Source organism: Rhineura floridana, chromosome 16 (assembly GCF_030035675.1).
Source record: "Rhineura floridana isolate rRhiFlo1 chromosome 16, rRhiFlo1.hap2, whole genome shotgun sequence".
NCBI lineage: Eukaryota > Metazoa > Chordata > Lepidosauria > Squamata > Rhineuridae > Rhineura > Rhineura floridana.
The window spans coordinates 39,196,765-39,209,120 of NC_084495.1; the positions used below are offsets into that span (position 1 = coordinate 39,196,765).

Sequence of the window (12,356 nt, forward strand, 5' to 3'; positions counted from 1 at the left end):
ACACAGTACCTTGAAAAATCGTCCACAAGAATGAGAACATATCTATTCTGCCCAAGTGAGGGTACATTAAATGGTCCACAGAGGTCACTGTGTATGAGATCTAGCACCTTGGTGCTTCTCTTTTCAGTCTTTGGTGGAAATGAGGGCCTAACACCCTTTTCCTCAATGCAATTTACGCACCTGCTTGCTTTATCATAGTTCTGTTGGTTTACTTTGATACCTGTGGCAAGGTTCTGCTTTTGTAGCTGTAGGATCGCCTTTGGATCGTGATGTCCCAGTCGTCTATGTCAAAGTTCTAGGCTGGTCTCTTCCTTGTCCACCATGGCTGTGTTTGCTTGTTCAGCTGTAAGACTCAGTTCATAAACACCACCATTTTCATAAGCTAGTGCAAGTAATTCATCATATTTGGTCACTGTACACTTTCCATCCTGCAGATGTATTGCAAATCCTTTCTTGTCTAAAGCTGAGATGCTCAGCATATTGCAATTTAAGTCTGGGACATATAAAACATGATCTGCCACATTGACTATGGTTTGATCGGATACCTTGCATCTAAGAGCAATGGATCCGGATCCATTAATGTTCATATATTGACCATTGGCAGTCTGGATTCTTCCTTCAGTATCACTGTTTATTTCATCAAATAAATCTTCATTATAACAACTGTGGTTTGTACATCCACTGTCTAAAATCCAATTGTTTGATTTTTGCTTATATTTATTAGCAACAAGACTCTTATGAGTTAAAAGGAAATTTCTTCCTCTCTGAGGTTCCTGCTTTTCCTTTGAGAAAGCATGCTGCCTTTGTTCTCTTGGTTTAAAACTTGGAGAGCTACCATTGGCTGTTGACCTTTTGGGTGAGTCACAGTCCCTAGCCAGGAGACTGCGCCTCCCACATGAAAAATAGCATTGTGATTGGCTCTTGGGAGGGGCTTTTCCCTTCCCTTTATCTCTGCTAGCCATGTAATTTGATCCATTATCATTTGAGTCTCTTTGAATCACACATTCCTCTCTTAATTTTGCAAGGGCTTGTTCAAACTGAATCTCAGGATTGTGGTTTAAAAGAGAAATAAAAGGATCAAATTTCTTTCCAAGAGATCCCATTAGGAAGCCCAGTTTCTGTTGATGATTAAAATCAAGTCCAGCCAATTTCAATTTGTTGAAAATAAGCAACAAGGGTTATGTTTTTCACAATTTTCCTTTGTCTGCAATTTTAAATTCACTATCTCTCGAATCAACATGGTCTGACATCTAAAACTTTGAATTCCAAAAGCTATCTGGAGTTTGTCTAGCATCTCCGAGGCAGATTTACACTCATTCACATAAATAAGCTGATCATCCTTCAGAGAATCAAATATTATAGCTTTTGCAAGATAATCTTTGTCTTCCCAAATGCTAGCTTCTATGTCATTCCCTTCTGGTTTAGGATTTTCAATACAGCACAGAATTTTCTCTGCTGCTAGGATAATTCTGATTCTACTTTTCCACTGGTCAAAGTTAGCAGCAGATAGTTCAGGCATTCTTCTTGAAAACCCTCTATTGCCTTGCTGATACATGCTTCCTGGTCTGAGAAGAACTTTTGTTATGCTAAAACAACTCAAAGAAGTAACAGCAGCAAAAATAGTCTCTTTTAAAGCTGGTGCTTGATACAGAACAAAGGGTGAAAACAAAATATGCCAAAAAATACTCAAAATAAAACCTGAAAAATCTGGCTTAATTCTCAACTATTTCCGGGCAACATAACCTGTTCGGTATTATAAAAATACAAGAGAGTAATAGGAACTAATTTGGTTGGTCCTATTTCTTAGCAGAGATATAAAAATACAAGCAGCAGAATGAGAATAAACCAGCCCCACCTTTCTCTATATAAACAACAACAGACACAATCTTTTAGGTAAAAGAAAAGAATGTTTACTTACAACCTCGTATGTTAGGAACATAAGCTCAAGAAAATAGGAGTCTCAGTTCCTAACATATGAGGTCATAAGTAAACATTCTTTTCTTTTACCTAAAAGATTGTGTCTGTTGTTGTTTATATAGAGAAAGGTGGGGGTGGTTTATTCTCATTCTGCTGCTTGTATTTTTATATCTCTGCTAAGAAATAGGACCAACCAAATTAGTTCCTATTACTCTCTTGTATTTTTATAATAGCAAACAGCAGTGTGATGCTGCGGCAAAAAATGCAAATGCGGTTTTGGGATGCATAAAAAGAGCTATAGTTTCCAGGTCGAGGGAAGTAATAGTCCCACTATATTCTGCATTAGTCAGGCCTCATCTGGAATACTGCGTTCAGTTCTGGGCACCTCATTTTAAGAAAGATATAGACAAGTTAGAGCGGGTTCAGAAGAGGGCGACGAGGATGATAGCCGGTATGGAGAACAAGTCTTATGAGGAAAGGTTGAAGGAACTTGGCATGTTCAGTCTGGTGAAGAGAAGGCTGAGGGGTGACATGATTACACTCTTTAAGTACCTGAAGGGCTGTCACATAGAGGAGGGTACAGATTTGTTCTCTGCTGCCCCAGAGGGTAGGACTAGGTCTAATGGTTTTAAGTTGCAGGAGCGTAGATTCAGATTGGACATTAGAAGGAACTTCTTGACAGTAAGGGCAGTTCGGCAATGGAACCGACTGCCTAAGGAGGTGGTGGGATCCCCCTCGCTGGATGTCTTCAAGCAGAGGCTGGACAGCTATCTGCGGGACATGGTCTAGCTGTGGATTTCCTGCTGTGAGCAGGGGGTTGGACTCGATGGCCTACAACTCTATGATTCTATGATTATTTTCTTTTACCTAAAAGTCAGTGTGGGCAATACTAAGTTATGTGGACCAGTGGTCTGACTCAGCCCTTCTCAGGTGGCTCCTATTGTGGATGGGGACTGCTTTCCCCCAGTGTCAGAGGCACTGTGCTCCTGAGTACCTCTTGCTGGGGTTCACCGTTGGGGAGAGGGCTGTGGCAGTCAAGTCCTGCTTGTGGGCTTCGCAGAGGCATATTCTTGGCCAGTGTGGGGACAGGATGCTGAACTGGACAGGCCTTTGGTCTGATCCATCAGGGCTGATCTTGGGTCTTGGGCAGGAGAGCGCCAGGAAAAGGAAAACAACAGACAACAGAGAATTGTGGTGAGTGACATTTGACTGTGACGGAGAAGAGATGGGGAGATTACAGGAACAGTGGTAGAGAAAGAATGTTATTGCAATGAAGGAATCCTATAAACATTCCATATATTAGTGTTGGTATTTCTGAATCAGGTGACTTTGAGCAATCATAATTCGTTACCTTTTTCTGATTTTCTCTTTCCCCTTTCTAGCTGTTTCATTTTGCAAAATCATGAGCTTGTAGTGTCTTAATTATGTAAGCTTTCAAGGTCTTTGCTTTAGAATAGATTACATTCATATTCAACTTAGCAAAATACTAGTATGATTTCAGAGAGAGAGAATTCTGTGTGAAGTATTTAGCAAAGTCTTCGTCCTCCATGCAGAGGAGGGTCAGGGCCCCAGGAGGTCTCTGCCTGCTATCCAGATTCTTTAGTATCTACTTTAAGTTTGGTCTGGACTCAAGACTTTATTTTCTTTGCCTCTAAATCATTAACCAGATAGGTAAACCCCCTAGTACCTCCTGTCAGATCAATGGATATCTACATTCCTTTTATGTTTGCACAACCTTTACTTTGTTTCTTTTTTTAGATTAAGGTTTTGCATTTATTTGTGCAAACTGCTTCATACTATTTATTTGTGAAATGTACTTCATGTTATTTATGTTATTCTGACTTGTCAATTAGTCCATCCTAGCCATTTCTAGATTTATTTTCTGAATACATCTTGTAGATGCTGGATGTTTTTAAAATCCAGTAATTTCATTTTGCACCATATCGGGTCCCCAGTATAATATCACTTTGTGCAACTTTGTATTTGCTGTGGTTAACAAACTTGCAATTGGAACTATTGCTGTCTGTCATTGATCTAGTTTCCTGGCCACTCCTATCCAACAATTTGGTGGGAAATGCATCTGTTGGAAGAAAACACTTTGTCAGATAAACAACCAGATGTGTTAATGATGAGTCAGCTGTTGGGTTTTGTGCTGCTGTCAAAAGAAGAGAACCACCCAGCACTCTCCCTTTCCCTAAACATATTGTTGTTTTATTGTCTAATTGACAGGCTCCTACCTTCGATTATCCCTTAGTTTCCGGATCAAAAGAAACATTGGCTACTTCATCCTGCAAACTTATATGCCTTCTATCCTCATCACCATCCTCTCCTGGGTCTCTTTCTGGATCAATTATGATGCCTCTGCTGCCCGCGTTGCACTAGGTATGCCTTTTGTCCAACAGCTCTGTCACAGGCTCAAGAGTGGGAGGGCTGAGACAGCTGAGACACGGTTTTAGGAAGGAGAATAGGTAGAAGGAACCTTATTGCACTCAGAAAGGTTGTTGTTGACACATCACATCGAGAGAGCTTTTTGCATAAATCACCTTGAACGTCTCTTGGGACCCATTCCAGTTAGACTGAGGGATGGCCTGCATACCAGATTGATTTATCTAGCTCAATATTGTCTCCACGGATTGGCAGCAGTTCTCTGGGATCCCAGGAATGACTTTTTCTTAGCCCTGCCTTGGGACCTTTTGCACATAAAGCATATGGTCTGCCACTGAGGTAAGGCATGTCATCCAGTCATCCAGCCTGACCCAGATGATAGTGTTTCACAGCAATCACCAAGAAACTCAATGCATAAGAGCATAAGTCAACCCATTTTATGTCTAGCTGTTTATTTTGCAGTTTTGACTCTGAGGTTTTTTAGAATTAGGTGCATCCTTTGATAGAGGCAGTAGCAATGCTGCCTGTGAAGGAATAGGATTTTCAGACTTTTATGTTTAGTTTTTTGTTTTAAAACTTGGATTGTAATATTGATTGAATTCTTTTAAGGGGTATCCTGCACAAGAGAGTCGAAAGTTCACTGAGAAAGTTTTGCACAGTGTGTGTGTCAAAGGTTCCGCCTAGGAACTTGGCAGTTAAGAAAAAATAGAAAGGTAAGCAGGAGTCTACTCTCCTTCTGATAGGCTAAAAGGTTAGGAGGGGGAGTAAAATACTGTATATAAGTCAAGCTAGGGAAGGATAGTTGAAGTGCTGAAGAGTTAGGGACTTAACTACAAAAGAGAGAGGGTGCTGGAGCACTGGAAAGTATTCAAGAGCAGATAAAAGCAGACTTTGTTTTTGAAAACAGAATGATGGGGAATAGGTCGGGTCAGTTAAAACCCAAAAGGGTGAAGGAATACCCAGTCATCACCAGTAATGTGGGCCATGAGGGCTATGCCATGACAAGCAGGAGAACTCCTGCAGTGAGCCTTCGGCCTAGTACTTGCACACAGGTGGTGCTGGTACAGGTGAAAGGGCAGTTGAATGGAGGCAGCTGGAGGGAAACATAGAGACTCATATGCTGGCAGTGGCAAAGTTAAGAAGAAAAAGAGATAGCTGGTTTGGCTAGTCTGCTTGCCTTACTTCCCTCTCATGGTGCAGACTATATCCCATGCTGTCATACTTCCAATTAGAACCACATATTGCTTTAGGTCCCTCCATCTTTCTGTGGGGTTTCTTTAAAAATAAGAAGAATAGAGGAGATCATCTGGAGATTGTGCAGAAGACAGGGATTCTTGAATGTTGTGTCCAGTGTGTGAACTGAAGCTTAAGGCTAAGGGCCTTCAATGCTGGCTGGGCTGGAATTTGAAACCAGAACTGTGACTGCTTCTGTCCAACACTTCCACAATTGTACCGCTGTGAAATCTGCAAGTGGAAGAGTTGGTTGCTTCATTATTTATTTCTTTATTAATTAGATTTATATCCTGCATGTCCTCCCAGCGGGAGTCCAAGGTGGCAAACAAAAGCTCTAAAAACACTCTAAAACACCATAAAAACAGACTTTAAATATATTGCAACAAATAATCCTTAAAAGCATATTAAAACAAAACAGCTTTAAAAATATCTTTAAAAAAAAATCTTTAAAAAATATCTTTAAAAACATTACAAACAATTCAACACAATTGCAAACTGGGATAAGGTCTCTACTTAAAAGTCTTGTTGAAAGAGGAAGGTCTTCAGTAGGCGCTGAAAAGATAACAGAGATGGCACCTATCTAATATTTAAGGGGAGGGAATTCCAAAGGGCAGGTGCCACAACACTAAAGGTCCACTTCCTATGTTGTGCAGAACAGACCTCCTGATGAGATGGTATCTGCAGGAGGCCCTCACCTGCAGAGTGCAGTGACTGGCTGTATATATAAAAGATAAGACGTTCTTTCCGGTATCCTGCTCCCAAGCTGTACAGGGCTATGTACACCAAAAGCAGAATCTCGAATGTAGGCTGGTAGCTAATGGGCATCCAGTGCAATTCTTTCAACAGCCGAGTGATATGTTGGTGATACCGGGCCCCAGTGACCAGTCACACTGCTGCATTTTGAACTAGCTGCACATTCCCAACCAACTTGAAGGGCAGCCCCACATAGAGTGCATTACAGTAATCCAGCATGGAGGTTACCAGTGCATGGATAACAGTGGTCAGGCTACCGTGGTCAAGCAACAGCCACAGCTGTCTTATCAGCCAAAGCTGGTAATAGGCACTCCTAGCCATTGAGGTCACCTGGGCCTCTAGCGACAAAGATGGATTCAGAAGCACCCCCAGTCTACAGACCTGCTCTTTCAGAGGGAGTATGACCCCATCAAAGTAGGCAACTGACCAGTTATCCAAACTTGGGAACCACCAACCCATAGCGCCTCCGTCTTGCTAGGATTCAGATTCAGTTTATTGGCCCTCATCCAGCCCACCACCGAGTCTAGGCAGCGGTCGAGGGCTTGCACGGCCTCTCCCAATTCAGATGTTACAGAGAAATAGACCTGGGTATCATCAGCGTCCTGCTGACACCTTGCCCCAAATCTCCTAAGGACTGCACCCAAGGGCTTCATATAGTTGTTAAACAGCATTGGGGAACAAGATGGTACCCCGAGGCACCCCACAGCACAACTGCCAGGGGGCCGAAAGACAATCACCCAATACTATTATCTGAAAACGCCCTGAAATAGGATTGGAACCACTGTAAAACAATGCCTCTGATACCCATTTCACCAAGTTGGCCTAGAAGGATACCATGGTCAATGGTATCAAAAGCCACCAATGGTATCAAAAGCCACCATAAGAATAACAGGGTCCCACTCTCCCTGTCCTCCTGATAAAAGTCATCCATCAGGGCGACCAAGGCTGATTCAGTCCCATAAACAGTCCTGAACCCAATTTAAGCCAAGCTCCTTGGATTTTACACAATTTTACACAATATTAGAAGCTCAACTGGAGTGTATACTGCAGATCAGGAAAGGTACCACCAGGGCCAATAGAATGCCAGCATGGTTAATGAGCAGCATCAAATAAGCTATTACACCCAAAGCAGGAGACTGTCTAAGGAAGCGGTTGGAACCTTAGATGGCCAGGGAGTCAAAGGTGTGGTAAAGCAGGATAAGGAGATTGCAGAGCAGCTAAATAAATTCTTTGCATCTGCCTTCACAGTAGAGGATATAGGACAGAACCTTGTGCCTGATCTAACATTTGCAGGAAGGGAATTTATTTATTTATTTTATTATTTGATTTATATTCCACCCTTCCTCCCAGCAGGAGCCCAGTGCAGCAGAATTGAGGCACACAGTGGTGAAGTAGTCGTTAGAGAGTTGGGCTAGGACCTGGAAGACCAGGGTTCAAATCCCCACTCAGCCATGAAGCTTGCTGGGTGACCTTGGGCCAATCACTGCCTTTCAGCCTAACCTACCTCACAGGGTTGTTGCAAGGAGGAGAGGGAGGAGAACCATGTGCGCCACCTTGAGTTCCTTGGAAGAAAGGCGGGATATAAATGTAATAAATAAATAAATAAATAAATATTGATGACGAGAGATGAAGTTCTAAGCTTAATAGACAAAATAAAAACTGACAAATTGCTGGGCCAGATGACATCCACTCAAGAGTTTTCAAAGAACTCAAATGTGAAATTGTTGATCTTCTAACAAAAATATGTAACTTGTCCCTCAGATCCACCTCCATACCTGAAGACTGAAAAGTGGCCAATGTAACGCCAGTCTTTGAAAAGGGATCTTGTGAGGATCCCAGAAATCACAGGCCAGTTAGCTTAACATCTGTCCTGGGAAAACTGGTAGAAAGTGTTACCAAAAACAAATTAACCAAGCATATAGAAGAACACGCCTTGCTGAAACAGAAGGAAGTCCTCACTAACCTATTAGAACTTTTTTAGAGTGTCAATAAACATATAGATAGAGATGATTCTGTGGACATAGTGTACTTAGACTTTCAAAAAGCTTTGAACAAGGTACTTCATCAAAGACTCCAGAGTAAGCTTAGCAGTCATGGAATAAGAGGAGAGGTCCTCTTGTGAATCAAGAACAGGTTAAGGAGCAGGAAGCAGAGAGTAGGAATAAATGGACAATTCTCCCAATGGAGGAATGTAGAAAGTGGAGTTCCCCAAGGATTGGTATTAGGACCCATGCTTTTCAACTTGTTCATAAATGATCTAGAATTAGGGGTAAGCAGTGAGATAGCCAAGTTTGCTGATTATACTAAATTGTTCAGAGTTGTTAAAACAAAAAGGGATTGCAAAGAGCTCCAAAATGAACTCTCCAAACCAAGTGAATGGGCGGTAAAATGGTAAACAAAATTCAGTATTGAACAAGTGTAAAGTTATGCATATTGGAGCAAAAAATCTGAATTTCACATATATGCTCATGGGGTCTGAACTGGCAGTGACTGATCAGGAACGAGACCTTGGGGTCATAGTGGATGAAGCTTGATGAAGATGTCGACCCAGTGTGGGGCAGCTGTGAAAAAGGCAAATGCCATGCTAGGGATCATTAGGAAAGGTATTGAAAATAAAACTGCTGATATCATAATGCCGTTGTATAAACCTATGGTGCAGCCGCATTTGGAATACTGTGTACCATTTTAGTCGCCTCACCTCAAGAAGGATATTGTTGAGTTGGAAGAGGTTCAGAAAAGGGCAACCAGAATGATCAAAGGGAAGGAGCAACTCCCCTAAGAGAAAAGGCTGCAGCATTTGAGGCTTTTCAGTTTAAAGAAAAGGCAAGTAAGAGGTGACACGATAGAAGTGCATAAAATTATGCATGGCATGGAGACAGTGAATAGAGAAAAGTTTTTTTCTCTCTCTCATAATACTAGAACTTGTGGACATTCAACGAAGCTAATGCTGGAAGATGACAGCCCAAAGGAAGTACTTCCTCATGCAGCACATAGTTAAAACTGTGGAATTCACTCCCACAACAGGCAGTGATGGCCACCAACTTGGATGGCCTTGAAAGAAGATTTAAAAAACGCATGGAGGATAAGTCTATCAGTGGCTGCTAGCTATGATGGCTGCGCTCTGCCTCCATAGTCAGAGGCAGCATGCACCTGAAAACCAGTTGCCAGTAGCCACAGTCGGGGAGAGTGCTCTTGCTCTCAGGTGCTCCTTGCGGGCTTCCCATGGGCACCTGGTTGGCCACTGCAAGAACAGAATGGACTAGTGGGGCCACTGGCCTGATCCAGCAGGCTCTTCTGATGTTCTTAAAAGTCCTCTTAGCATGAGTGCCCATTGCCATTCTTTCTCTGGCAGCTGGGCCGGCTCCTCTGAGCGACCTGAGTAACCATGCATGCCTTCCATTTTTGCAGGGGTCACCACGGTGCTCACCATGACCACAATCAACACCCACCTGAGGGAGACCCTCCCCAAGATCCCCTACGTCAAAGCCATTGATGTCTATCTCATGGGATGCTTTGTTTTTGTGTTCCTGGCACTCTTGGAGTATGCATTCGTCAACTACATTTTCTTTGGACGAGGCCCCCATCAGCAGAAGAAACAGAATGAACGCATCAATAAGGCGAATAACGAGAGGCACCGCTATGAGGAGAAGAGAGTGAGAGAGCAGGTTTGTCACCCTCCTTTTTGCAGAATCCCAGGTGAATGACAGATTATATCCAAATAATGTCCTAATGTATGTGGGTTTTTAAAATCATTTTAGCACTCCTAGGAGGCTGGGATTTTGATCAAATGAGCAGTAGTACCTTTCCCTGCTTGTCATTTTTCTGGTCAAAATTCCTCATTCCCCAACTGATTCTGCATGTTCACAAGGACAATTATCCATCACATGCATTGAATCCATATTGATCAGCTTTATAAATATATATAAATGGAGGCTGGGCCTGGCAACCAAGAGGTCTTCTGTATCTTTAAAAGTTGTGCAGGGGGAAGGGAGAATTCCACCTTGTGGTTTTTCCCATTACAGGGTTGCAAGAACACCTGCACTTGGCTGACTTTCTCTTCTCCTAAAGATACAGGATCAGGATCATGCCCTGAGCCTGGCAACCCTATTCCAGCAGCCCTAGCAGCCTAGCACTGAGGTTTTTATGCTGGACCTGATTAACAATGCCCCAAACCTCAGCTGACTCCCATTAATTCCCTGCAGCCAGACCTTTACTCTCAAGGAGTCCTCCGCTCCCAAGGAGACAAGGCCTGTTGTTGGCCTGGATGTGGAGTTTAAGACTGGGAAAAATGAGAAATCCAAAAAAACCAACATGGACAGATTCTTCCATTCCTACAGCACACTTGGCTGTCCCTTCAGCTGCAGTTTCAAAGGCAGCTCCTCTTGTGCCACCACACCTCCTCCTGGGTCATTAAGGGAGAAAGACTGAAGGGCTCCAAAAGCAGGGGCTGCTGAGCTCAAGAGTGAACAAGGCAGGTTTTGTTCTTGCTGCTGAATTCATCACCCCACCTTTGAAAAGAAAGCCTGGGGCAAACTGTTGCTGTGCATTCACCCTCGACTACAGCCCTGGGGCAGGGGCTGGTGCTGAAACAGAGCCCTTGCAATACTTACTCTGGGGCCACTGATTGAGCAGATCAAATGTTCACTCTGTGCAATCTCTCTTTTTCCCCAGGTTGACCCATATGGTAACATCCTTCTCAGCACTTTGGAAATGAACAACGAGTTATTGGCTACAGACATGATGAGCACAGTGGGGGACTCCCGAAACTCTGTCATGTCCTTTGAACGATCAGGACTCCAGTTCCGCAAGCAGCTGGCCTCCCGAGATGGTTTTGGAAACCACCCTACCTTAGACCGCCATGTCCCACTGGCCCACCCTGCTGCTGCTCGCAATCGTGCTAACTGCCGACTCCGCCGGCGGTCTTCAAAGCTGAAGCTCAAAATCCCGGACCTGGCAGATGTCAGCACCATTGACAAGTGGTCAAGGATCATTTTCCCCATCACCTTTGGATTCTTCAACTTGGTGTACTGGTTGTATTATGTAAATTGATGCCTGCAAGCCACAGACGAAATAGTGAAAGACATTCATAATGACAACAACAGAGGAGTTGCTGCAGTCTTTGGGGTTTGGGTTTTTCTTAAATATGACCAATGCTCAATTCTCACCCCATCCCCACCTTTGGTTTAAGTTTCTCCTACTTGTCTTTCCAGCACATTATGAACACACAGAGTATGTGTGGTGGCAACATGGGTTGTGGAGGAGGGGAGGGGGGAGTGGCTTTTATGGATGAGCAGGAGGGACATTCTTTCTTTGGCTGCATACTTTCTTTGGGGGATTTTTTTTCCTTATACACACACACACACACACACACACATTGTTGAAAATGACTCAGTGAACAGGGTGGAGTTGCTTAAGTTAACCTTGCAATGTGCTGGCAAAAGTACACAGTCAACACCATTTGCTCACAAATCTGTTACTTCCTTATTCTTGGGGTCATTTTGTCTCTCTCTTGCTCTGTTTCTCATTCCTTTGAAAGATGGAACTACATTCTCAGACTGCATGAGCCTTTTCTTTCTCTCTGCCTCATAAGTACACAAGAGTCTGTCTGAAAACAATGTAATATCTATTTTGCAACTGTTTGGGCAGAAATGGGAAATTGTTTGTGGGAGGGAAGACCCAGTCAGAATCAAAGGTGAGCTTGTAAGCTGCCTTAACCTTCATGGGTTTGGGTGCAGTTTGTTTTTTGCTTATGGTGCGGATGTATGGGGGAGTGTGGGTAAATGAGTGTGCAAGCACATTTTTTATGTTGGGGAGGGGTTTGTAATGTCTTTTGTAGAAAAAGGATATCTATGAGCTATAAATGGATGTGGGGAGTCCTCTGTGTGTGTATTGTGGTGAATCCTAGGAACATAGGATAGCATCCCAACCTCAGGTAGGTTTAGGCAGCTACATGCAGCAGTTTAGAAGGGGTATAATTGAAGTGACACCTGCTGTTTCCATTCCATCTGCTGTCCCACCTCTTGAAGGGGTTGGGGGGTGCAAGCAGAGGAGATTTCCTCTGCTGTGAT

The 12,356-nt window shown here is 43.2% G+C and overlaps 1 protein-coding gene across 2 annotated transcripts in view; it reads left to right on the plus strand.

The window, feature by feature from the left end:
- The window catches only part of GABRQ (gamma-aminobutyric acid type A receptor subunit theta), a 76,135-nt gene extending 64,484 nt beyond the window's left edge, over positions 1 to 11,651 (plus strand). Inside the window, exons 7-9 of one of the 2 annotated variants that reach the window (XM_061598314.1) lie at positions 4,147 to 4,299; positions 9,697 to 9,941; positions 10,960 to 11,651. In XM_061598314.1, the coding sequence (XP_061454298.1) occupies positions 4,147 to 4,299; positions 9,697 to 9,941; positions 10,960 to 11,337 (776 nt within the window). In that variant the 3' untranslated portion in view covers positions 11,338 to 11,651. Of the gene's footprint in view, positions 1 to 4,146; positions 4,300 to 9,696; positions 9,954 to 10,959 lie in introns of both variants that reach the window. The other variant, XM_061598313.1, reaches the window with a different exon arrangement.
- Positions 11,652 to 12,356: the final 705 nt, after the last annotated feature.